General features: G+C 35.7%; 3 protein-coding genes across 7 annotated transcripts in view; 2 read left to right on the top strand and 1 right to left on the bottom strand.

Annotated features, from left to right (window-relative positions):
• Positions 1–673: 673 nt before the first annotated feature.
• Positions 674–1,708, top strand: LOC136818236 (ketohexokinase-like). Its single transcript, XM_067074608.1, has one exon. The coding sequence runs from the start codon at positions 713–715 to the stop codon at positions 1,679–1,681; it is 969 nt and encodes a 322-aa protein (XP_066930709.1). The 5' UTR covers positions 674–712; the 3' UTR covers positions 1,682–1,708.
• Positions 1,709–1,788: 80 nt separating this feature from the next.
• On the bottom strand, positions 1,789–25,019 carry LOC136818234 (ankyrin repeat and MYND domain-containing protein 1-like). Of its 5 annotated transcripts, none has more exons than XM_067074604.1 (16): positions 24,836–25,019; positions 12,658–13,063; positions 11,028–11,493; positions 9,156–9,325; positions 8,624–8,908; positions 7,991–8,149; positions 7,432–7,647; positions 6,971–7,113; positions 6,492–6,663; positions 5,810–6,094; positions 5,384–5,515; positions 5,161–5,268; positions 3,570–3,738; positions 3,052–3,282; positions 2,543–2,653; positions 1,789–2,281 (listed from the first exon to the last, which is right to left on the bottom strand). In XM_067074604.1, the coding sequence occupies exons 2-16, from the start codon at positions 13,003–13,005 to the stop codon at positions 2,019–2,021; spliced, it is 3,258 nt and encodes a 1,085-aa protein (XP_066930705.1). In that variant the 5' UTR covers positions 13,006–13,063; positions 24,836–25,019; the 3' UTR covers positions 1,789–2,018. The 5 variants fall into 5 exon arrangements, with proteins under 5 accessions (XP_066930705.1, XP_066930706.1, XP_066930704.1 ...); XM_067074605.1 differs by lacking the exon at positions 24,836–25,019 and adding an exon at positions 19,307–19,435; XM_067074603.1 differs by lacking the exon at positions 24,836–25,019 and adding an exon at positions 19,014–19,178.
• Positions 19,657–26,709, top strand: part of LOC136818233 (uncharacterized) — a 73,434-nt gene continuing 66,381 nt past the window's right edge. Inside the window, 6 exon segments of the mRNA XM_067074602.1 lie at positions 19,657–19,913; positions 22,517–22,628; positions 23,712–23,799; positions 24,061–24,249; positions 24,372–24,532; positions 24,691–24,981. Coding sequence (XP_066930703.1) covers positions 19,772–19,913; positions 22,517–22,628; positions 23,712–23,799; positions 24,061–24,249; positions 24,372–24,532; positions 24,691–24,981 — 983 coding nt within the window. The 5' untranslated portion in view covers positions 19,657–19,771.

Genomic DNA, 26,709 nt, shown 5'->3' on the forward strand with positions numbered 1-26,709 from the left:
TTCGAGTAAGGTTCGATTGGTTCGATCGATTGATTGTCAATTACATTGGATTAATCTTCGATATCTTCGATTACGATTATGTACGATGAGTTTGATTGCGATTAAATTAAATTGGATCACTCTGTTAGAGCTTCTTAGCGTGGGCGGCCGAGCGCTTAAGTCAGCTTAAGTACCATACTAAAGCGAATAAAATCTAATACAATTGAATCAATCGAACGTAATCGAATACAATCGAACGTAATCGAAGCAATCGAACAGCAAATCCTGGGTAATATTCGATTGCCATTCGATTGCGTTCGACAATCGAATTGCAATTATTCGATTGCGTTCAATTGCGTTCGATTAATTCGGCGTTCGATTGATTCGGCGTTCGATTCGTTCGATTGACACCGTCTGGCTACTGTAGGGAAATGAAATGAAAAAAAAATTAAAAGCATTTTTTCTACATATCCAATTATAAAAGAACAAACAAGGAGAATAAGAAATGATAACAAGACACCAGAGAGCGTGGTTTACTTTTGTTGCGTTAGTGATTTATGTGTAATGATGCTGATGAAATGAAGGAAGACCAAGACCAGCCATTTTGTTTAAAGTAAATGCTGAGAAAGCTCCGACACATCTAACTCTTGATGATAGAGCCATCTCTGTATTTAGCTCACGGCGGTGAAATATAAAACTACGGTAGCCAACTTAACAAAACACACGGTCTAAAATGGCGGATTATTTTGTAAACAAAGTCAACAGCTCCTTTAAATCTTGCAAAAAGCCTGAAAAAGCACTTATTGTTGGACTGACATGTATTGATATTGTCAACGAATGTAAAGAATTTCCAATAGAAGATCAAGACTCGAGAGTTTTATCTCAAACATGGGCAGTAGGTGGTAACGCAGCAAATACATCTCGAGTTTTAGCCCAACACGAAAATGTAGATGTTCACCTATTTTCGGGCTTATCGAACAAGAACGAAAACTCCTTTGTCATTAATGACTTAAAAAGTTATGGAGTTAATCTTGAACATTGCTCAGTATATGAAAATAAAATGTTCCCAACTTCTTGCTGTATTTTGAACTCGCAAAACGGATCAAGAACGATTCTTGCATGTAATCACGACTTTCCAAAATTAGACCACGAGAAATTCAAAACAATGGATATTTTATCATATAACATTATACATTTTGAGGGGCGTGATATACCACAGATTTCTCAAATGATTGATCATGTCATCACAGCTAGAGGAGACAACGAACTTCCTTTAATCTCTGGGGAAATGGAAAAACCGAGACGTTTGACAGAAATGAAAAATCTGCTTCAAAACAAATGTGACATTCTAATAATTAGTAAAGATATTGCTAAAGCAAAAGGATTCCAAACTGCATCAGAAACATTAGAATATTATTCAAAGTTAGAGTCGATAAAAGCAAAATATATTGTCTGCACATGGGGTGAAAAAGGTGCAAGTTTTGCTGAGAAGGCAAACGATGAACGATGGAAAATCGAGGACATGCCCTCTTTCAAAATCGACCAGCCTGTGGATACGTTAGGAGCAGGTGACGTTTTCAACGCTGGCCTTCTGTATGGAATACTTGGTCAAAATACTCTCAAAGACTCCACAAAATATGCTTGCTTTTTAGCAAAAGAGAAATGTCTTCAATTGGGTTTCAAAAATCTATCATATACGTGATATTATGATATTTTTTACATTGTATAAAACATTTTAATTTTGTGAAGCCTTTATCGAGGTGATTCTGGAATATTCTTTCGATCTCCGAATATAAAAATACTTAACCATTTTACAAAAGTTTGAAACCTTTTCTTTTCATTTCACGTATCTGAAATGTATACTGTAGTGGTGATAAATACAAATGCTTGTGGTAAATATAAATATAAAAAATATATACATTCCTTTCTATTATATAAAAAAAATCCAGGAAGAGTGGCTACAAGTAAAAATATCCTCCTTTAAAAAATCTTTAAAATGTGTCACGTGAAAAATATTGTGGTTAATAATTGTATTATGTCTATTTAATTCGTGGTAGGCAGATTTTACTCTTTTCGTTGTTTTTGGGACTTTGTCTCTGCGTAGAGGTGGGCGAATGTCTCAGGGTCGACGGTTTCACCTGTGGGGTATTAATAGGTGATCTCCTCTGTGGCGAATTCGGAGATTTTTTACGAGGTGAAAAAAGAGATTGCGAATTAATGGAATTTTTAAATTTGACTGGTCCGTTGTGATCGCTGGTAGGTGTTGGTGATTCTGCCCGTGTTTGACTGTAGCTCTTCGTACCTGGAAAAGTGGATCGGTCAATTTGATATTGATTCTAAATTTTTTCTCAAAATCTTTTTATTTATCCAACTAACAAGTAGCTCAATGGATACAAAATCGAACTCATTCCCTTAATTTTCTTTGTTTATGATTCTAATAGCGCACGCGAAAGGTCACATCCATCAATAAAACCAAAAAGTGTAGCAAGAGACACAGGGTACGAGATTCATACCAAATAAAAGAAGCAAAAACTCTTTTTAAAATAAACCTATGGAAACGTACCTGAAATTTTGGCACACTCGTCACGATGTCTCAGATTCCAAGCTTTGATTTTACAGCCTTTCGAACAATAAAATACTTCTTTGCACCTTGAGCACGGAGTCAAGCGAACACCTACAAAGAATATATAGGTGCTTTAAAGTTTGATTACAGGAATTACAGTCTCAAAGGTCGATTCTTTTAAAACGGATTAAACAACTCTGGCTCTTAATAAAGTCAGTAAATATAAGTAAGGGAGTTTAATTCCTTCCAGTGAGGTTAGAGAAACTCAAGATTAAAGATTGTTTTTTTAATTTCTTAATATGACTTGAATATTAAAATTTTACTTTATCAATAAAAGAATGAAGCCTGGTGTTAAAAATTCTTGAACGGGATATGAAATCAGGAAGAATTTAGGAATCAATACAATCAAAGTCGATTTCAGGGCCTAAATACGGGGTTGCTTTGGGTTTACCAGGACACGTCAAAATTTGGTAAAGATAAAAGCAGCTTATTATCAAAAAACAAATTACCAATAGATCGACCACACTCATAGCAATATCGAAGTCTTTTTCGAGTGGCTTGTTTGAAATGATGCGATCCCGTTCCACTCAAAGCAGCGTGTGATTTATTGGTGAGGTCACGATGAATAAATGATTCAGAACGAGCAGCATGGGCCACACCTCCACGAACGGGACCAACTTTGATTGTCACAAAACGTAAACCACAAGAATCATCACGACCTGTACTATTCCATGCGGCATCTGAAAAAAGATCAAATTTATTCAGGTGGATAATCCATTAGTATAATTTTACGTCTCATATCATAATACGTGCATTATAAACTGACAGCTAAGAGGCCCTCCACATAGTACGTACGCACTAAGCGGGGGTCTTCTAAAAAACGTATGCTTGCGTGCAGGGGGTACTCGATTTCCGACATTTTAGTGCGTACGCACTATGTGGACGGCCCCTAATGGGGTCGTTTGGAATTTAAGACAGAGAAAGATTATCATATTGGATGAAATAATTGAAAGATGAATCCACTAACCATCAAATTGTTCGCTGCTACACGCCTGCATCATGACCTCGTCTTCTTTAGCACGAGCAGCGGCCCGCAAACGACTTCCCAGAAGTTCTAACATAGCGCGTCGTGAGTTGTAAACTTCTCGTTCGACCGATGACAAAGCATGGTAGGGAGTACAAGCGATGCGCCGATCCTAACAATAATAGTAAGAAATTAATACTTGTTTCCGCTGGACTCAATAGTACACATCGTTAGCTATCTAGGCTATAGATATCTGGGCAACCATATTTGGTTCATTAACTAAACAATCAATTCAACACTCCTGTATCAATCAGTGTATCTGTACCCGTGAGAATCTTTCACTCGATTTGGAAGGAGCTTTTTGCCTACAGAAAAGTCCACCGCCTTTTTAGTGGTGTGGTTTTAAATCTATTGTTTACAGCTCAAAATGCCGGTGGGGATTTCAAAAATTTTAGAATGTTTCTTGACAGCAATTAGGTTCAGTGTAGATTTCCAAGTAAATAAGTGAGAATGAAATTTGAGGCAAATTCTCTCAAATATTTGACCAATTTTCGAGTTGGTGAGTCCCACCGGGTCTTTGACAGAAGAGGGTACAGGGGGGGGGGTCAGTGTACCAGAAGGTGGTATGTATCCTGGTGTGGGTGGGTGTTTGAGAAAAAAATTTGTCATGTACTAACATGTGTACTATAATTGGGGTGTTGGGTCCGAAATCGATTTTGATTTTTACTACCTGTGTACCAAAATGGAGGTGTTGGGTCCAACATCGATATTAATAGTATGGAAACAAAAAGGCTCAGAAATTATTTGCTAAAATAGAAATGTAAAGTTGTTCTATTATAAATTGATAAAGCCAAGTTTGTCCAAGATCATTCTTCGAAACTTTTTTGAATCGAGTCAATGTAAACATTCGAACATTCTAATTCAAACATTCAACATTGGTGCCAACTCTCACGCATTGAGTGTGAGACTCGAGCATTTCCACATGGTCTCACGCAATTTTTGAAAAGTTTGATTTCTCACGCATTTTGGATTTTTAAGAAAAATTTTCCTGTTTTTCCGATTTTTGGAAAAAAGTTTTCCCGATTTGCCGATTTTCCGAAAAAAGTTTCCCCGATTTCCTGATTTTTGGAAAAAATGTTTACCCGATTTTTTGATTTTTTCCAGGTAGTACCCGGTAGTAAATGGGGGGTATGGGGTGGTTTTGGGATTTTTCCATGTAGTATAGTGTAATTCAGGGGTGGGTGGGTGTCAAGTTTTGAAAAATACCTTGTAGTACACATACATGCCGCCTTCTAGTACACTGACCCCCCCTGGAGGGTAATCTGGGATAATAAAGATTATATTCAAAACTAATAGAAGTTTTCATAAATTACCTCACGAACATCACTTGCCTCGTATTCAAACAATTACCATGGTGATTATGTCTCTTGAGACATTAAATGATTTTTTTATGAAAAGGAAGCGTAGTTTTAATAAAATCCGCTAGGAGTTAATCACGATGGCAATAATTTCAAAACGAGGCACGTGATGTCACAAACAAGTGATGTTCGTAACGTAATTTATGAAAAGGTCTATTCCAAACTGCAAAACAAACCTGCGCAAAGACATGATAGCCATAATCAACGACAGTCCCGGGAGGATATTTTTCTGAAATTTTGACCGGTGTTAACATGTCTGCACCGTTTCGCATCAACTTTTCGATCTAAAGAATAGTTGCAATTGAATTTACAGCACCAAGTAAGGAGACTCTCTTTTCCTTCCCAAGTTGGGGTTGATAGATTATTTCTGGGACACAAAAATATGATATAAATTCTCACCAATCGCATCCGTTCATAAGGTGTTCTTCGACGTTCAGCTTGGAAAGTTGCAGCCACGCATAAAATGGAACCTAAACCATGCGTCAAACGCAAACTGGGTTCGGCATTATATTTCAATAATGTGTCAATGACCTAGGTGAAGAGAAATATAATTGGTTGGAGGGTTTATATTCATGTTTGGCATTTATGATTTATTTAATACCTAAATTCCAAATTCTGACAATAAAATGAATACAGGCAACGAACGAGTACTTTTTACATGCAGGAAAATATAAAGCATGGACAACCAATGATATGCTGGAACTTTAGAAAACTATGGTTAAATCCCAATGGCTTCTGCCTTCTAGCTATTGAGAAAAACAAAAGCAAATTCTCTAGGTCTAAGAAGATTACAATATAATTACAATCGATAAAATACAGACTTACCAGATCATTCCCTGAACCAATCGCAAGAGAGAGGGGAGCATTGCCTACACAGAGTAGATTCGGGTCTGCATTATATTCAAGTAACAATCGAACGATCTTTTGGCATTGTTTAAAATTATCTTCTCGACTGCACGCAACATGTAACGGGGTACGTCCGTCCGTCATATCCCCTTCCGGAAAGGAGTCCCGGAGATTGGGGTCAGCTCCGTAATGTAAAAGTAGTTTGGTGATCTCGATACCTTCCATGCATGGAAGAGCAACAGCGATGTGGAGTGGGCACAAGTACTAAAAAGGGGGGAATCAAAACATTAGTTTATACTACTAAAACTCATCCATTAAAAAAATTTACGATGAATAATGTTCAAAATTTTTCGAAATTCTTTGAAATATCAACAAAAAGCCGAAGCGGCATGAAGGCACAGCGACAAAGCAATAGTGTTTGTTCGCAATGTGTACACTCTGTAGCAAAAGGCTCTGTATCTTCCAAAATTAACTTGAATTGACAAAGCGCTGCCTCTTCAAAAGCAGAGATACAGTATCATAGACATCGTTAAACCAATGAAAGGCGCGGTTCTGGGTCAGTAATATCAACGCTTTTTTTTTATTGGTAAACGATAAAAATCACTTGAATGGATAAAAAATAATTAAAATTCAGAAGTAACTGGCTTGCTAGTCAACTTACAGAGGTGTTTAATCTAGCGGACGTATCCGCATTTTGTTCAAGAAGTGCAGCCACCGCACCTGGGTCCGCTGACTTTACCGCGAAGAACAAAGCAGACATTGGAAGCTCTGATGCGTTTGGATTGGCACCTCTTTTCAACAAGAGTCGGATAGTACTTTGCAAATGAGGTTTCCTAAAGTGGTGAAAGAAAATATTTCATTGTCGGCTTTTAGATAGCTGAAGAAAACATTTAGGGACCTAGGTCTACTTGGATATGCTTATAATATCAGAAAGAGTAATTCATTTCTAAACTTTGAGATTCACAAAAACAATATCCATCACGGGCTAAAAGATTTTGTTAGATCATAGTTTACAACCTATAAGATCACGTAAACGATGTGTCTGGCGATCTCACCCAAAACAGATTCCCAAAGCTACCTCTGACACCGCAAAACAAGCGCTGAATCAAAGGAGAGGTAAAAAAGCACTTATTAATATACCTTTCTTTGTTCATATGTTGGAGAACCACTTTATCATTGAGATGTTTGAATTTATCAACTGTCATGGAATGTATCTCAGTGACGGGATCATAACCAAGGATGCTGGCCACTGTCGTTGGAAAGGGCAGTGCGTAAATTGGATCCTATGAATGAAAAGAAGAGAAAATTCTCTATGAGTTATATTAAGTAGGAACCTATTGAAATAAAGAAACTTTAAATGCACAAAAGTCACGAACGGAGTCTTCACTTTTCATTGTTTACACTTGTTTATCTACTACTCACGTCGAATGCGATACAAAGAGAGCAGGGACTAATGGATTGAGCGCAAAAATTTTAGAACTGGGGACCAAGAAGACATTTAATCATTAGGCTATCAATTATATTATTCAAAGGAAAAAACATATTTGGAAGTTTATCGTGGCTTGGATCAAGAGATTTACGTTTGGCTAAAAAGAGTTTACCTGTTCGAGCTCGCTTAATTGTTTGGGAACATCTTGGATATCACCGAGGCTTCCCACATCTGATGAATATTCTGTTTTGGTGTCATTTTCGGTGGTGCATGAAGACATCAACTCATCGTAGGTGGACGTTTGGAAAGTATGCTGAACGCCATCCATCAGATAACGATGTGGATCTTTTAACATGATGTGTTTGAACGACTGGTTGATCTCCTCAACCTTAAACCAAGTTTGTAAAAGATTAAGGATTCCAAAAAGAATAGTCAGTTCTGGTTTTAAAATAAAGAGTTTTTCTCGCCGACAAAAAAAAGACATTGCAGAGGACAATTTTAAGGTTGCTGCTGCCACATTTGGAGTAATTATACAGACCCTCCTGTGATGTTACATCTATAATCCTCTCAAAAATTGGATGAAAGATGTAAAAATTATTTAGCTAATCTAGACCTATGAAGGAAAAGATTAACATTATAATCTTTGGGGTTACTCATCTTAATCTAAAGAACACACACTGCAGCTATTGTTATCAACAAAGGGAATTAGATCACTTATATTAAGAGCTCACCTCTTTGACACGGTCCATGGAGTTTTGATAAAAGTTCATTTTCCATTGGTCAAACGTCTTCTCGTTTTCTTCCTCCAGATTTTCGAGGATATTCTCTGCAGAAGGCGAAGGAGCTCTCGAGTCTCTCTTCCCTTTACCTTTCACAACTGCCGTTGCGATCTATGGAAATGTAAGAATAAATTTGCTGAATTACTTATTCATTCACGTTAGTTTCCGTCCACTAAGCAACTGCAAACAATGTCATAACATTCGATAAAAAGGAGGATTCCCAACAAATTTTACACATCACTAAATGATTTTTAAGTACTCTTTACCTTTAATTTACTCTCCAGTACCTAATAGCCGGGGGGTTTGGAATAAGCGGGGGGGAGGGTTGGAAAAGTGTCCTGGGTGGAAAATTTTTGAAAAGGAGGCTAATACAGCAGAATTAGGACAGAAGAGTGTACTTTCAAAAACATTTTCCCAAAAATTAATAAGCGGGGGGGGGGACGGCTATTAGGTACCCGAGAGTAGTTGAGTTGCGACTTGTTGAAAACACAAATGCGTGTAATACTATACACATAATCGTTTATAGAAAGTGATTTCTTTGCAGCAAACCCATAGACCATTCTCAAAATGAATAAATGCTTCTACCTTAGCTTTGCGTAACCCATTGAAGGGGCGATGTATATCTTCAAAGATGGCCATGATCAATTTGCGTTCATTACGGTTGTTCACCGATCCCGTTTTCTTGTCCACTTCCACTGAATTGAAGAGATTCTCTTTGGCAATGCTCTCCGCAATGTTGTCAACGAAATTCTCCTTGGTGTAAAGCAGGATGTGGCATGCCAAGAGGACTGATAAACCTTCCTCTGTCAGCTGGTTGATGTTTCCACCATGGTCTAACAAAATATTGATGACATCTGTATGGCAATTCACCTGGTGACGTGACGAGAATGGAAGTATGGATTATCATAAGTTAAAATTCGGCTCAAGGAATTTTACAAACATTAACAATGAAACATCACATTTTTTTTTCGAAGCAGAAAGGGGTCAAATGTCAGTTTTATATGTTCCAGTACACCAAAGGCGATAAGTGGTGTTATTAAGTTCAGAAAAAACGTGGTACGTGAGCACATATTATGTCCTCGATTAACGAAAGGACAAAAACAAATGAAAGACTTACAGCGGCTGCCATGATGGCAGAAAATCCTGTTTTATCGGAAACATCTGGGTTGACCAGCCCCTCCTCTAGAATGTTTTTCACGTCGTCATAGTGACCGTTCTTTGAGGCATTCAATATGGCTTCTGATGAAGTTTCGATATAACCTTTGCTCGTTTTGCTATTACGAATTCCTATCAAAATAATTGGAACAAAATTGAGCAAAAGAGCAGTACAATCACAGACCTTTATAAACAAGAAGCAAAAAAAGATTTATATAAAGGTCAGTGGAGTGCAAAACATTTTGAAAGTGAAGTGTAGAAGTGATCGAATTCATTTTCTTTTGGTTCTTTATTTGATACATTTTTAACTCATTTCAAGGCCCGGGGGGGGGGGGGTACTTAGGCAAAATGGGTGCCGGGTATGTGCTAGCCATAAGGGTACCTTTTCTCATTCCTCAAAAGTCTCTCAAAGGGGTACAAATTCAAAAGTTAGTCTCTGAAAGGGTCTCAAAATCACGTAAATCAAAAATTTCTCTCTCAAAGGGTCACGATTTCCAAAAATTTTGACCAAAATTTGGTGAAAATCAAACCAAAATTTGGAAAAAATGGACCAAAATTTAGGAAAAAGTCTCTCAAAGGGTCCCAAAATCACCAAAATTTTGTCTCTCAAAGGGTCGATTTTCGATTTTCGGCTCGGACATACCCGTCACCTCGCAAACCTAGTACCCCCCCCGGGTTTCAAGGTCGACCAAAGTTGACCTAAGGCCCAAAAACGTTAGTCGGCTTTAGCAGATAACCGGCCTAACTTTTTCCTATCAAAATATTAGAAAGAATAGAGTAAGTAATAAAACTTTTGTAAGCGTGAGATGTATGTAATCGAGTGATCGAAATTCGTTTCTTTTGGTTGTTCGTTTGATAATAACTCACTTCAATGTCGACTATAAAATTAGCCTCGTGTTTTGGTCGATATCTAACCGGCCGTAGTTCACATAGATCACAGGATCTATGGGCAATGATGAACTTTTTAAAAACAATTTCCAGTGATCAAAATACAAAATAGCTGATTCGGGAACATGATAGTTTTGAAAACGTTTTTCCTTTTTAACTGACTTGTTTTTGGTCGATTGACTTCTATTTCTGGGTAGTTAATTTCAATTATTTCCTTTTTTTAAAGGCATCAATTAAGTGAAGATATTCTAGCCTAGAAATTTGAAGGTCATCTTGAAAAAGAACACAAAAAACAGTCAAGCCAATATTTTCCTATAATAACGGATAATTGTCTAACAGTTCACAAGTTGAAAAAATGCTGCAAATTTAAGGAGGGAAAGGGAAGAGTATAAGAAGATATCATGTATAAAAAACAAGTTTTCAAATTCGTGCAAATTGATGAAATAACTTGGTAGGAATTATTTCTTTTCATAGTGTGAGCACAGGCCTAAAATAATGACTTTTGGAAAAATAATTATTTCAACACTAACATGTTAAAAATGAATGAGTAATGTAAATGAGATTTCTTCTTTCTTTCACAGTGGGAGTTATCGGTTCTATTTCAAGATGATTGTGGGAAGATTTTCATCATCTCATTAAAAAAACCTTTTCAAATTACCCTAAACTCAATCAATTCTGGTGATATATTAGTTATTTGAAGTTAACTCATCTACCAAACTTAAAATTTATAAAACAATAATCAAATTTTTAACCATTAAAATAATGCTTTTTGAATAAACCCCTGAAATTTGCCTGTTCTCGAAAACTTTTCGATAAGTTTTGAGACAACAAAATGATATCTTAAACATTGGTTGGTATGATTTGACTCTGTATCTAGACTTTTCTACCACTTTTTCAGTTGTAAAAGATAGGTTGTACAGTAGTTTAAAAAACATTAGAAACTCACCTTCAATGATATCCTTATAAGGGAAGGTGGCAGGCATGATGAAATCCTCATTTCCAGTTGGTATAGCATGGTGTTGTAAGAATCTTTCTGGAACATATCGTTTTCTAGATTTCGATGATGTAGACACTCTAATCTCATCACAAACTTGACCTCCTGCATTGATTTTATGATGAACAAGATGATCAAACAAACAAGCATCATCCATTACAGAGCAGATTCTCAACAATTGACTTCCTTTCCATATACCAACATCCTGACTCCCATCTTTGTGATAAGTGAATATACCAGGACCCCATCGTTGCCCATTCAAATAAATACCTTCAAATTTATCACCATTGTTCATTGTAAAGACGCCAAATCCATGCTTTTGATCTTCCTCAAAGTTCCCTTCGTATTTTCCAATCTCTGGCCAAATGTAGGTCCCATGACCATGTTTCATATCGGTATCAAACATTCCAAGGTAGGACTAAAGTAGAAAGATTTTTCATTTAGAGAAACGGTTTTATAAATGTTTGAGAATGAAAAAATTCTTCTATATTAGATCTATTGCTATTACAATATAACCAAACAAAGACGTGAACGATCTTATTATCAATTTGCATTTTCTGTAGTACAAACACTTTGGCCTGTTCCATTAAAAAACCATACAGGGGGTGGACGAACCATTTCAAGTAAAAAAAAAAAATTTAACCGGGTGACCCACGAAAAAGTTCAGACGTTTCCCGACGTCTTGAGGCCGAAAAAAGTCCCAAAGTGCTTGGAGTTTTGATATTTAGAAAGTAGATATCCTAACTTAAAATTTGAGCTATCACTTTTTAAATTTGACCAATTTGTTCTCTACTTATGAGCTTTTAAAGTCAAAATTCACTTTTCGGAAAGTGTAAAAAACACGTAAAAAAGGGGTATCAAATTTGGTATTTTTAGACGTTTTTGATATACAGTTTTTGAAAAAAATCTGAAAAATCTACAAAAGCGCCAATTTTTATAAAAACTAGTCTTGTTTTAAAGAAAAATTACTTTTAAAGGTGTTTTTATTAATTATTAATGTCATAAAACTCGTTAAATAAGTCAATTTGTAAGTGATTTTCTAATTGATTGCATAAATTTAATACCTCTTTTTTACGTGTTTTTTACACTTTCCGAAAAGTGAATTTTGACTTTAAAAGCTCATAAGTAGAAAACAAGTTGGTCAAATTTAAAAAGTGATAGCTCAAATTTTAAGTTAGGATATCTACTTTCTAAATATCTAAACTCCAAGCACTTTGGGTCATTTGTTCGGCCTCAAGACGTCGAGAAACGTCTGAACTTTTTCGTGGGTCACCCGGTAGAAAATGTGTCGATACCCCCTAGATAATGGCAAAATTTGCAAAAGCCCCCTTGGAAAAATTCTTTTCATACCTTAAAGTGAGGCTGGACGAAAATCAGTCTTTTACCCTGTGGAAATTTTAGAATAACTTTTTACCCCTTGGAAAAATGAAAAAAGACTCCCTGGAAATTTTTCTCGGATTACCCTCTGGAAATGTTCGTCCACCCCCTGTATGGATATAAAATGGAATGACCAATTGACATTCTAATAATTTACTCGATAGAACTATAGTTAGTTTCATAGGTGTTGTAAATATGAACTAACCTCTCCATTTGGCCATGAAATTTCACCATAACCATGTCTCAAATCATCTTTGAAGTCACCCTTGTAAACGGAACCATCTTTCCACGCCAAGGTGCCTCTGCCATCTCTTTTATTGTTGTTATAGTAGCCTTCATGTTCACACCCGAACGACCAATGTAGCTTCCCCCATCCACTGCGCTGGTTACCAAGCAAATTACCGACATAATAGGCTCCGGAACTGTATAACTTTTTGTTGGGAGTAGGTATTGGTAAATTGGCAAAGGACTGAAGTCCATTGATGGTGTTGATTGAGATGGTACCTCTTGATTTTGAATTTTCTAGGTTTGAGATATACAACAAATCTGTCATCTTTGAATGAAATTATTTTTCACATGTTTGCTTTCTGCGACAGATTCCTCTTCTCCACCTATATAAAAGAGAAAACAAAGTAGTGAGTGGCAGGAGGCTTATCACATCAGCTATTTGATAAAACTGATAGAAATATCTTGATTGCAAAATGTGATATTGCAACCACCAGTGTTATTGATATTTTACAGAACATCTAAAGCACAGAACAGCTAAAATCGCACAGCACTGGATTAGGTCAATTTGGCAATAGATTGTGACTAGTGACAAACAGTTTCAAATCTCATCAGTTATCTGGTACTTTTCAGACAGGTCTGTAACGGATCTCTATTCAGAACCCAGTAATTACTGAGTAATCTATGATGTTGTGAAACCTTTTCATGTTCCAAGGGGTCTAGGCAAAAATTATGTTAAAATTTCAAATAAAAATCTTGAACAAAAGTTGCAAAAAAATAATTCTGTGATAGTTAATCCATGTAAAAATTACAAAAAAGAAAATGAAAGAAATATTCCTTGAATCCAGCTTATCTTATCGACTTCAAGTTAAATTAAAAAACTTCAAAAAATATTCCAATTTTGAAAAAGAGTTCAATAAATGTACTATCAAACCAAAGCTGACAAATAGGTGAAATTTGTACTAGTAATCTCATGGCTATGAGGGAAATTCGGGATAAATTTCCTGAGGTCAATTTTGAAAGTTTTTGAAATTTCCTGTGTGAGTGCAATGATTTGCCTACATCATTAACAAAGTCCAAATATGTGTTTCCCATAAGTTTTGTATGAAGAGTTAGAACTATATATATACTGGCTGGAGTTTTTTACTATTTAACAAGAAATATAATATCCATTACTGTACTTATCACCAGGTCCACAAAATTATTGTATTGCATTTATTTTTTAATATCTTTTTTACCAAATGAATAACTCAGTTTCTTTAAGGGAGGTTTCGTGAAATTGTGTATTGAAACTTTTCTTTTTGTTTACTAATGATGTTTTTAAAGCCAAATCTGTTAAACAAGTCTTTTGTTTTAATCCACTACGTGCTGCATACTGTGTAGAAAAAATCACAAACTTCATTTCATAACTTTGAAAGAGAGAAATGAGTTTTTAAAAGTAAAATCTATAAAAGAAAGTAACCAAGGTTAATATATATTCTCCTCTCTGCGCATCTAATTTTTAGATTTTCGAAGTTTTCTTTTTTGATTTTAAACCTCAATAAATTTTTCTCCCCAAGTCATCTCGACTATTAAAAAAAGTTCTTTGAACCTTTGTAAAATAGGCTTAATTAGCATTGAAAAAAGGGATGCAAACGTCCTTTATCCCATCATACCTCTGCATCAAATTAGAAATACTGATTAGTCGAGATGGTTTTGTGCTCAACAAAATAAGAGGGTACCTTGGTGAAACTTTCAAGGCGAATGAAAAAAAATAGACACTCAGAGGGAGCAAAATACTAAAATATCATGGTTTTTTTGTGGTTTTAGTCCATTTTTCCCCTATAAATTTACCGTAATTTGGTCTAATGTCGACATCCCTCATCTAATTCCAACACCATTTTTATCAGCTGAAATTGATAGAAAGGTCAAAACTATTTTTCTTTGCTTAGTGGTCAGAGAGGAATAATCCTTTTTCAATCAGTGATTCAAGCTTTCATATTAATCCTGTCTCTAAAGAAGGGTGTCGGAATTAGACATCAATTCAAACTCTCCAAAATACTGCAATCAGGATCATGACTTTCAATGGTCCACGAGTCTCTGCCACTCCCCTTTTAGCAAATCTAGAATTACTCAATGTCTTTGACCAAGTCAAAGTAATGAACATCAAGTATATTCACAAATATTTCAACAACAACCTTCCCGCTGAATCCCTTCAAACTCTTGTTTTTGAAAAAGATCCTCACAAGATTGAAACCAAAGACCAGTTCATTGATCTTATTTTCCGCCCCAATGTTAACACTACAAATTTTAGATTACACTCTTTTACTAGAATTTCTTCAAATCAATGGAATGAGCTTCAAAGAAAATTTACTGACGAAAAAATCTCTGATTTAGATCTTGCAAAGCTAAAAACTCTGACCCAAAACTTCTACCTAAGCAAATACGTTACCTAACAAATCTCATGAAAATAATGGATAAGGAATGGAAAAACTTATGAATATTTTTAACCTTGCAGCTAATAAAAAGCTGTTTTTAAATGTACATACGAGCCGTTGTCATATAGTATTTTACTTATTTTAGCTTCTTGAATATTTAATATTTTGCGATTATTCTTTTATTTCTTTAAACATTTAGGTCAACCCCTGTCAGTGTAGCTGGAACCTCGATATTCCAGGATTAGAAAAAGCTATACCTGTTATCTTTTTTCTTTAAGAGCCACATTCTCTAAGAACCAGGTGGGTGGTGTTAGTATGAAATTTTGTTTGCCTTCATTTTTGGATATTTGGTAGACAATAGTGAAAAACTCAGAATCCCGAAATTTTGGGTCCCAAAAATCCATAATGGCGGCTTGAGGGCAAGTTGAAATTTTGGACTTTTTTTGCCAAGTGTAAAAGTCTGACTTTGAGAGGAAATATTTCAAGTTGCAACTAAGGTCACATGGGTTTCTTTTGATTTCCTGAAAGTACTCACAGTAAAGTGTCAAAAAATCCAAAAAAACCCATGTGACCTTAATTGCATTTTTCATAATGGCGGCCTAGATATGGAAAAAAACTCACTTTTTAACAAATTTAAGCCTCGATTATTCAGCCTTGGAGCATTGTAGGAATTTTGTTTTTGGCAAAAAGTGTTCACTAACTAACAAAGATCAAATGTTGAAAATTTGAAGTATTTCACTCAACCTGGCTGGGCTCTACAGGCGCTACAAGAAGGTGCAAATCTAAAAAAGTGCAATATTTGCCTCGATTATTCAAGAGTTGCGACTAATGTTGGGAAAAACTGTTAATTGTTCCTGGTAGAGAAAGTTGCCTAGTTTCAGGAACAAAAATAATACCCATGTGATCTATAAGCAGATTTGAGAAAAATTAAGCCAAAAATTTTTTTAAGTGTGATTTTTCTAGGCTTGGCGAGACAAAAACGGCCCTGGTTACACCAGAAACGTTTTAAGGTTTTGAAAATCATTGAAAAGTATTATTTTCCACCCCAGGAATGAAAAAAATCCAAATTTCTAATCACTGTGTAAGCCTGGAATTGTCAGTAGCCTCTGTAAATCCCTTGTAAAGTAACTGGATTTTCGGGAATTATGGGGGGTCTGTTGTTGATATAGCAATTTTCAGGGACTTTAATCAAATATTTGAACAAAAGGAATAGCTGGAAATGATTTTTCTGAGGAACCTCACCAATATCTCTCAAGATTTCTCTTAAATGTAACAAGTCTTACAAACCAGTATCTGTTTCCTGAGTAACTGAAGGTTGTTTTAAACTTGAGATTTTGTAGATTTTTGGCTACATGAGGTTTTCTTAGTATTTGTAGATGGCAAAATGGAAATTTTGGGGCTCAGTAAATATCTGATTTTCAATAATATATCAGTATACCATGGAAACTTTAGAAAAAAATCAACAACATGGGTCAGAATCACTTCTAATCAGCTCACAGGACTCATCAAAATTGAACTTAACTCTATGAAACAAAGAGCCCTATAAAGACTAAGTCCTAGCAATCTAAGCCAATATTCAGATCCTACTATGAGAAGATTGTTATAGGTTTTAGGTCTGGATCTTTGATATTTCAATACTATTCCAGGCTATGTCGAGGGTCGGGCCATGTTCGGGCCGAGAGACCCTATCAATTCTTTAGGCCCGAACTTGACCCGAATCATTCGGGCCACGTTCGGGCTACGACTTAAGACGTAAACTGTTCAACCTATACCTTTGTGCCTGTGTTAGAAGATTCCATTGATTAATCCAGCTTGTCCAGTCATAATGAAATTAAAACGTGAAAATGACGTTGAAAATGTGTGAAAATGTTAATTTTAATTTATTTCGTCGCGTTTCATCCAGTTCATCTTGCTAAATAAACTTAACAAACTCCTCGTGGACCACGCTTCAAAGTTTAAAACCAGGACCAGTTTAATAGCAAATATTTAAGTGAAATCAAGTTTTTCTAGAGAAAATATTGAAAAAATGCAGTCCTGAAATCCCGGGGGGTACTTAGGCAAATGGAGGGTACGGTATGTGCCGCCCTTAAGGGTACCTTTTTTGGACTTCCAAAGTCCCGCTAAGGGTCGGAAAAATAGGAAAATTTCAACTTTTTACCCCCTGAAAGATCGAAATTGGGTCAAAATTGGTCAAATTAGTCCCGCTAAGGGTCGTAAAATTCCCAAAATTTGCCTTTGTTTTCTCCTTTTTAGTCCCGGTAAGGGTCCAAAGTTCGAAAGTCCGGTGGCACCCCCCCGTCAGCTCGCAACCCTAGTACCCCCCCCCGGGCCTGAAATTACACGCGGGTTTAAATCATGATTTCAAAAGTTAGCCCGCGGCCCGAAAACTCGGGCCATGCTCGGGCCATGCTCGGGCCATCCTCGGGCCATCCTCGGGCTTTATGCGCATTCCAATAAAAGTTTTGGCCCGAGAATTCTCGGGAAAAGGAAAGTGATCGATATTCTTTGAAGAAAAAACGTCAGAAACAAACCCAAAGACCAAAAGATGTAATTTGTTGTTGAGAATCGATCCTGTGAAGATGAAAAAATTTCTGCTATGCGTTTTTTTCGGAACGCTGAAAAACTCTAATTTCGATCTTCCTTAAGGTAAAGACGTTGCGAGATTTGGGCTAGCGAGGCAAAAATCGCTAAAAAACTGGTAAAATCGTAATCCTCAAAAATCGAAGTTCCAGCCTCATTTTTTATTAGAATTAAGTTTCTATTAGGGGTGATCCCTCTACTTAACCTGGTAGTAAATATTATTCAATTCAATTCAATTCAAGACGAGAGATGTTGATATTAGACCAACTTACAGTAGCTTTCATGATTATTTTTTCAGGTATGCTTTATTCAGTCTTTCATCTTTCCATGTATTGTAAGAAAAAATTATATCAAAATCATTTATGAAAGAAAAGTTATCACAGATTGAAAAAGAGTGAAAAATCACAATTCCGTACAAAGAGAGTGAAACTCACTAAGCAAACTGAGAAAATGATGAAACCTTGAATGAAACACAACAATAACTTTGAAAAACAGCATTAAAACAATGATACAGCCATGCATAATTACTGTATCATGCATATTTTAAAAATTATGCATGGCTGTATCATTGTTTTTATGCTGGAGTACATAATTATTCAACATGGCTGCCTCTTTAAAAATAGGTCTATTGGCAGAGCGGTATATTGGTCAAGAATAGAGATAAATTTAATTAGATATCCGGCCGATATCAGAGTTTCATGATGGCAGTCTTTTATTCAAAAACAAGTGCGGCTAAATCCTGACAATGCGGATCTATTTTCCACTTCCTATCTCTCGATCTCCCTGGATCTCCTTTTCTATTTTCTAGTTTCTGAGACTTAGTTTCTCATTTCTGACTGAGTTTTCATACCTGTCAATCATTTGTTCATCAATTTCGACCAGTCTAATTTTCGCACCGAGTGGGATTCGAACCACCACCAAAGAAAGACCTTCGGATCCGGAAGCCAGCGCTCTATCCCTTGAGCCATCGCCGCACAGCAAAACCACGCAATTCATAACATTTTATACCAAACTGGCAAAATACGGTTATGTTATTATAATATGGGTAAAAGTACCCCTTTTTTAACCTGACTGAAATTCGAGCCGTTACTAGCAACCCTGCGGGGCCCAAGGCGCCGAGTATGCACCCGGCACAGTGACAAGCCGTTACTAGAAACCCTGGCCCTACATCGAAGACGCCAAAAAATAAAAATTTAAAGTTTCCGCATTGTCAGGATTTAGCCGCTTCTTTACATACATTATACATGTCATGCATGTATGATGTATGACATGTTTTTCTTGCAGAAGAGTTTCTCAGTTTGTTTGTTATCATGAGATAAAGTGAAAAAAACCTACTTACTACATTAAACAAACTCTCAAGTTACATTTTAAAGCATTTTGTAAGTGGCTGTGTGAGTTGACCAGTAGTGACAAGTGAGACTTGTAATCTAAATTTCTAAATTGATTACCCTGCAGTGCCAAAGTTGTTTATTTACGGCTCGCTTGTTCAGGCCTGTTTCCATAGTGCTCAAAGAAAAAATTCAAAAACTAAGAAATAAGCGAGTCAAATCGAACTCCGCGCGGGACGATTTGACGATTTGCCGAAGAAATCATTCGAAGAACAAGAATGAAGAAGCAGAGAAAGGTACCCACGTGGTTGTTGTGCACAAGGTAGAAATGAAAACTTGAAGTAACAGACTTCTTAAATATTTTATTACTTTTTGATTCATTAAGCGAAACCAACTGATTTCACAATTCTTTAAAATTGATTAATTAATTTGGGTTTTTCACATAACATTCCTCAGTTGCTTAGTGGCCGTTTTCAATGACCAGCATTGAGTTAATTATTAAAAAGCAGCTACGATGTAGCTAAAGTTTATCCAATCAAAGGGAATTTATTTCCGATTTTGCAGACTTTATCCCTGCGGTTAAATCTGCAGTGATTTCTCAAATTATTTTGCGATTTGTGAAATTGAAAGTGGACTTTCTGAAAAAGATAGTTTTGTAACATTATATTAATTTAGCTCTTTCTCTCATGTGTTGAGCTATTTAAAGTTTAAAACTAAGATTTAATTTTACTGCAAAAATTTTAAACAAGAATTTGAAAAATAATGAAGAATGAAGAAACTAAAGACTGCTGATAAACTTCAAAAGAAGATCAAGAAGAAAATTTTTTTACTCACAAACACATCATCACTGCAATGCAGCTCAACATGGACACTTATTCTTTCATGCATGCTACTTGCTTCTCTACCACTAGGTTAACTTTTAAAACTTATTTTAAAATTTTGGTTTCAACCTTTCACTAAAAGTATAGATATTTCTATTTGAGTTTTAAGACAGTAGTACCGTCAACTGCTCCAACTTGGGACGAGTGTACGCAACATGGGACTTGTTGATATCTGGCCTGTATTTTCACTTACTGTTAAATCTCTTTGACAACAAATTTGTTCTGATAAATTTGTCACGATAACTTTCACTGATAGCGCGCCCTTTTTAACTTTTGTTAGTTTTTCTTCAAAATGACCGGATGCCGAATGGAGAATTAGAGAACGCCTGCCGCCTAACTGCCTACCGCCCAATGGGATTAACAAATAGTGAGTGTGTAACTTGCCGCAGGAGTGACGTCAACAATCCATCGTTTTGCCACTAATTTGGTCTTCTTCGTTTCGGACACTCGCGCGTGTTCCACTTACTAATTTTTCTCATTTTTCGATTTAAAAGCCTACTCGGTGCGAAAGAGAAATCGTGTATTTTTTGATACACGGTTAATTAAACTCAAATCAAATGACTATGGAGGTTCGGTGAAATGGTGGTGAAATGGCCGTCCCATGTTGCGTAAGATAGTCCCAAGTTGGAGCAGTTGACGGTATATACCGTGAAGTCGGGTAACTTGCATCAGTGGATGGAGGCTAACATGCATAGCCCTTAAATGAATGACCTGGCTGGTCATTAAAATTTCAAAACAAATGAACTACGCAGCTCCGCTCGCAGCTCTACTCTGCCACTTTTGCTTTGATTTAACTTTGTATTTTAATGACCAGCCAGGTCATTCATTTAAAGGGCTATGCATGTTAGCCTCCACTGATGCAAGTTACCCGACTTCACAGTACATTACCGTAACTTTGTGTAATGCCGACATACCTTGTCTAATATCGCCATAGCAACTGTGTGATCTTTAAAGTATTTATAGATAAAACCTTCTGAATAATCTGTTTAAAAAATCAGTCTAAGTTCTTGTAATTACTTTGCAGACGGATAGTTACTACCGTCAACTGCTCTAACTTGGGACGATTGGTCGAAACATGGGACTGGTTGATATCTGGCCTGTATTTTCACTTACTGTTAAATCTCTTTGACAACAAATTAGTTTTGATAACTCTACCAAGTTTATCAATCATACTTCTTCGTTCCTCTTAGAGTGCACAGAACAGACACTCACGTGTGTTCCACTACAGATTTTTTTCATATTTCGATTTAAAGGCCTACTCAGTGCGAAAGAGAAATCGTGTATTTTTTAATACGCTATTTATTAACTCAAATCAAATGACTTTGAAGGTTCGGTGAAATGGTGGCCAAATTGCCGTCCCATGTTTTGTCAGATAGTCCCAAGTTAGAGCAGTTGACGGTATGACAGAATTGGACAAGGTATGTCACGTCGACATTACACAAAGCTACGATATACCCTATATTTAGGGGACGTCCCTTTATATAGCCAGACAATGTCAGTCGAACAATCGAATTAATAGAATTTCATCGAACTAATTGAATGATAACTGTTCGATTACCGAATCACATCGAACAGTTATCGTCAACTGCTCTTACTTGGGACTTTCTGACAAAACATGGGACGGCAATTCGGCCACCATTTCATTGAACCTCCAAAGTCATTTGATTTGAGTTAATGAATGGCATATTAAAAAATACACAATTTCTCTTTCGCACCGAGTAGGCTTTTAAATCGAAATATGAAAAAATTCGTAGTGGAACACATGCAAGTGTCTGGGATGGGATTAGCAAATAACGAGTGTGTAACTTACCGCGCAAGTGAGGCTAAACGCTCCATTGTTTTGCCACTAATTTGGTTGATTCCACTACGGATTTTTTTCATATTTCTATTTAAAAGCCTACTCGGTGTGAAAGAGAAATCGTGCATTTTTTAATACACTGTTCATTAAAACTCAAATCAAATGACGTTGGAGGCTCGATGAAATAGTGGCCGAATTGCTGTCCCATGTTTTGTCAGATAGTCCCAAGTTGGAGCAGTTGAAGGTATATGCACATCATGAGCTTCTATATAACAACTGCAAGTTTTTCTTTGATGCAAACCAGGCTTTACTAATATCTCCCCCCGTAAACGCAGATATCCATATCTCTGCTCACTGGATTGGGTGTTTTTTTTCCCATCCAGTACCGAAGTTGGTCTAATGTCGACATCCCTCTTCTAATCGCTGATAGAAACTATTTTTCTTTGCTTAGCGATAAGAGAGGAAAAAATCGTTTGTCTATAAGTGATTCTGAACTTCTTATTATTTCTTTCTCTAAAAAGATTGACTTTCTGTTGAAAATTACTTAAGACTTTTCTACAATACGACATCTGCACTAATGTTTTTAACTTATTTATTTAATTTTATCCTTTATGTTTAAGATCACGAAAATGTACTAATGTGTTATGTGATAATTCAATAGAACTAGAACTAGATATGTACTAGTATATACCTCATAGTCACTAAATATGAGAGATTTTCTTTCAAACCAGTAGACAAGATGAATATCAACAGTAAAAATATCTTTATTTGAAAGGATGCTTCATTTGTAGGTGTTTGATTTGATTTTTAAAACTTCTAATCTCTATTTTTATAGCATCTGCAGCTTGTGATTGTAGCACAGACTGTCCATGTTCATTTTCAAATTGTACTGCTGGCCAATATTGGAATGATACAGCGGGATGTTTGCAATGTCCAACAGGATTCTAGTAAATTTTTCATTATAGTATATTTTTAAACATTCTACAATTACTTAGCAGGTGGGTACAACCTTGGGTACAAACTCATAGGGGTTCCCATTTGCAACAATGATTCGATTTTTCAAAATATATTTCTGTTGAATGAAGTAAATTTTTTCGGAAAGTTGGCAACATTTCAATTTTGATTTGCAAAAATTGATTAATTTTTACCCATTTTACCCACAAATTCAGGTACTATTTTGAAATGAGTGATGTGTACCCACTACCACCCCAAACAGGGGGGGGGCACGCAGTTACTACAAGACAGTATGACACTTACTACCGTGGTACTGTATTCAGAAGTTATGAAAACAGTTACTACACAGTGTAGTAACTGCTGTTTGAGGGTGGTGCCAAACACTAAAACTAGTACTTTTGGTGTAGTAAGTGCTTATTTTAATTCTTTTTAAAGAAGTTTCTTTGTTAAAAAAAAATATTTTTGTTATAAATGGACAAAAAAAAATTTGAAATTTTTCTCAGACCCAACTTTGAAATTATGCTTTCCCTAATTATCATTAAATGTTCTCAACAGCTGTTAACCAAGTAAATTAAAAGAAAATCTAGCACAAAAATGGGTTAAGGTTGAAAAATAATCGCAATTTAGGGTAATTTCGGGTAATTTCGAACATGTTTTTGACGATATCACTCAAAAACAGGGGTGGTACCTGGAAATCTTTTCTGAAAACAGTTACTACCAAGGTGTAGTAACTGCAAAGGGTGGTGGTCCTGAAAAAAAGTGTTGAAAAAGCACTTACTACACATCATGTCTTGTAGTAACTGCGTGCCCCCCTGCCCCAAATGTACTACTGAGTACTAACTTTTTTTGAGATTCAAAATTAGATAAAACCACCCAGCTATGGTTCAGTATCCTGTGGCTGCTATTCTAATACCTTTTAAAAATTGTTATAATATTCTTAATTCCTAGATGTCACATAAAAATAGCATTGTCTATACTTAATAAATTGCTTTTTGTTGATTTACTAACCCAGATCCTTACTAATTCTTCCTTGAAGAAAATGTAATCTTTATTCTTCATCTTTTTATATCTTTCAGCTGCTTAGGCAAAAACAATGCTCCTGAACCGTGTCTTGCAGGAACTGCAAACCCCTCCACTTCAGCACAAAATTTAACATTTTGTGAGGTGAGATTTGAAAATTATAAAATTAAAAAAATATTCTTTTGCACTGATACTGCAAGATGAAATGAGAAAAGCTTCAATAGTCCATTATAATGAAAGTTGAGTAAAGTTCTTTGTATAAATGAAATATATGAAGTGGGTTTGTAGACTTAAAGATAATAGAAATTTCCGGTAATGAAAAATCATTTATCAGGAATAATAGACAGATTATGAAGAGTTATACTTTAATGGACTAACTGACTATTTGAACAATCAATATTTCAGGTGTGTGACAGTGGAACATTTAGCTTAGCTGGCTCAGCTACTTGTTCAAAATGTCCCAGCGGCTACAGCTGTACAAAAGAAGGAATTTTGACGCAATGCTTTACTGGAACTTTTTCCTTACTTGGAGAAGATTCCTGTTCAAGTTGTCCTTCAAATATGCTTTGTGATTCCATTTATGAAGCTCCTAAAGTAAGCTCTAAACATTAGTTATTTTAATATATTTTATTTCTTGTACCTTTGAAAGACGTTTTTAGCCCTTAAATCTGTAAGATTGATTGATTAACCAAAACTTTTTCATTTTCTCACAACAGCTATGTCCCGGAGGTTACACATTTAATGCAACAACAAGTTCTTGTAGTAAATGTGCTGCAGGAACTTTTTCTGTAAATGGCACAAGTTGTCAAATTTGTCCAAATGGAAAATACATTGAGGAAGGCTCAAAAGAATGCTCAGATTGCCCAAGTGGATATAGGTAGGCTAATTCGTAAAATGCTGCAAAGGAAAGCACAGTTAATATTTTATACATTCACTCTTCCAAATATTCGATATAACTATCTTTAAGAAAAAGTTAATTACTTATACTCAGAACACTAGGTATTGTGTAAAGATATGGTTATTTGCTTTTTCTAGATGTGATGATCCTTCCCAGCCAATACAGTGTTTAGCTGGAAGTTTTGCAGCAATTGACAAACTATTATGTGAAGTCTGTCCAAAAGGCTATCAGTGCCCTGTCAAAGGATTAAGTGAAGCTATCCTATGCACAAACGGAACTTACCAAAACGAAACAGGCCAGACTTCTTGCTTACAGTGCCCTTCCGGTCAAAGTTGTGTCAGTCCTGGAGACACACCTGCTACATGCCTAACTGGACAATACAGTTTATTTGGCATGAGTGAATGTCTTCATTGCCCAGCAGGGTTCAGGTAACTTCCATTAACAATAATTACTAATTCTCCTTACTGAAAATTAACACAAAAATTACAAACTATTGCACTGCACTTTTAGACAGTTAGCCAATAATAATAAGTTGGTAGGTATTTTTCAAATTCTTCAAACAAAGCACTACATATAATCATTATTTTAATGAAATAACAAACCAATCAAAAAGAAAAATAATAAAAACCATTAATGCACAAATTAACAAAACTACTAAATAAAGCACTGTGATTCAAAATGCACCACGCACTTTAAAGACACTTCTCTTGTCACTATAGTTAAGTATGAACATTTCAACAAAATATAAATATACAAAGCACGATTCACTCAAAAAAGGTATTTATTTCACTTTACAATGTATTTTTTCTTTTAAACCCACTTTCAACATCTTGTCTCTCTATTTGTACAAGAGAGTAGGAGTAATCTCAACTTTCATGAAAAGTTTGTCAGCAAAATATCTCATGTTTCACTGTGTATGTTTGTCCAAACAAAATAAAACTGTAAATGTTAAGCAAGATTTTTTTTAATTTCGAGCTGGATAAACTGACTTTTTCTTTATGTCTTATATCATATTGCTTTGTTTCAATATTGCTATGGGAACAAGACTTTGTTCAAATGATTACATTGGTCTCGCTAATCAATTGAAATAAGACAAACAAAGAAACCACATCTCAAAAGTGAAAGCTTGATATACATCTGTGAGAATTTTAAAAGTACTTTTCATAAGTTTTAAGAACACCTGCCAGTATTTATTCAAGTTATTTGAATCTCTTGGTTTATCAATAGACAATATTCTTGAAAGAGACCAAATTATAAAACTCTCTGGAATTAAAATATCTCCTGAATACAATACACAAACAAAAATGAAGAAGCTTGTCTAAAATGATCTGAGATAATTTTTAATAATGTAATAAAATGTTTTATCATGTTATTGTTGTATTTTTTACCGTTGTGGAAATTTCATATGGTTGTTTGAGTGGTAATTACATAAATAATGGCACCTGTACACCTTGTGAAAAAGGTTTTTACTGTCCAAACAATAATTTGACAGCTCCTTTTCCTTGTCCACTTGGAACTTATTCAAATGATACAGGCTTTACTGAATGTAAGGACTGCCCTGCAGGATATTTTTGTAATGAAACTTTCTCTGGTCCCAAGAAATGCTCCCCTGGATCCTATAGTAAACAGCGGATGTCTTTATGCATGCCTTGTCCTTCAGGATACAGGTAAGTAGCATGTTCTTTGAACAAATAAAGGAATCAATTTATTTTCAATTTATAGCTATCTAGGTGAAACAACAATTTTTGGACCTACCCCGGTGGGCTGTAGGTCCTATAAATTAACCTCTGTTCGTTCGTTCGTCCGTTCGTCCGTTCGTCCGTTCGTCCGTTCGTTACTAGCTTTTCTCGGGATTGGCTCATTAGTTTTTCCTAATTTTTGGCACAAAGATGCAAAATGGTAATGCCCAAAATGTGACGGAGCCCGATTTTCGAAAAAAATTCATTTCCGGCCAAAAATGCCGGAAATATGCCGGAAAAACCGGTTTTTTGGCATTTTCTCGAGATTTCATCATTAGTTTTTTCTGATTTTTTGCACAAAGATGCGTATTAACAATGTCCAAAACATGGCCTAGTCCGATTTTTGAGAAAAATTCTATTCCGGCTGAAAATGCCGGAAATATCCCGGAAATCGCCGTTTTTTGCAGATTTTCATCG

The sequence above is a fragment of the Clytia hemisphaerica genome, unplaced genomic scaffold, assembly GCF_902728285.1.
Source record: "Clytia hemisphaerica strain Z4C2 unplaced genomic scaffold, Clytia hemisphaerica genome assembly, whole genome shotgun sequence".
NCBI lineage: Eukaryota > Metazoa > Cnidaria > Hydrozoa > Leptothecata > Clytiidae > Clytia > Clytia hemisphaerica.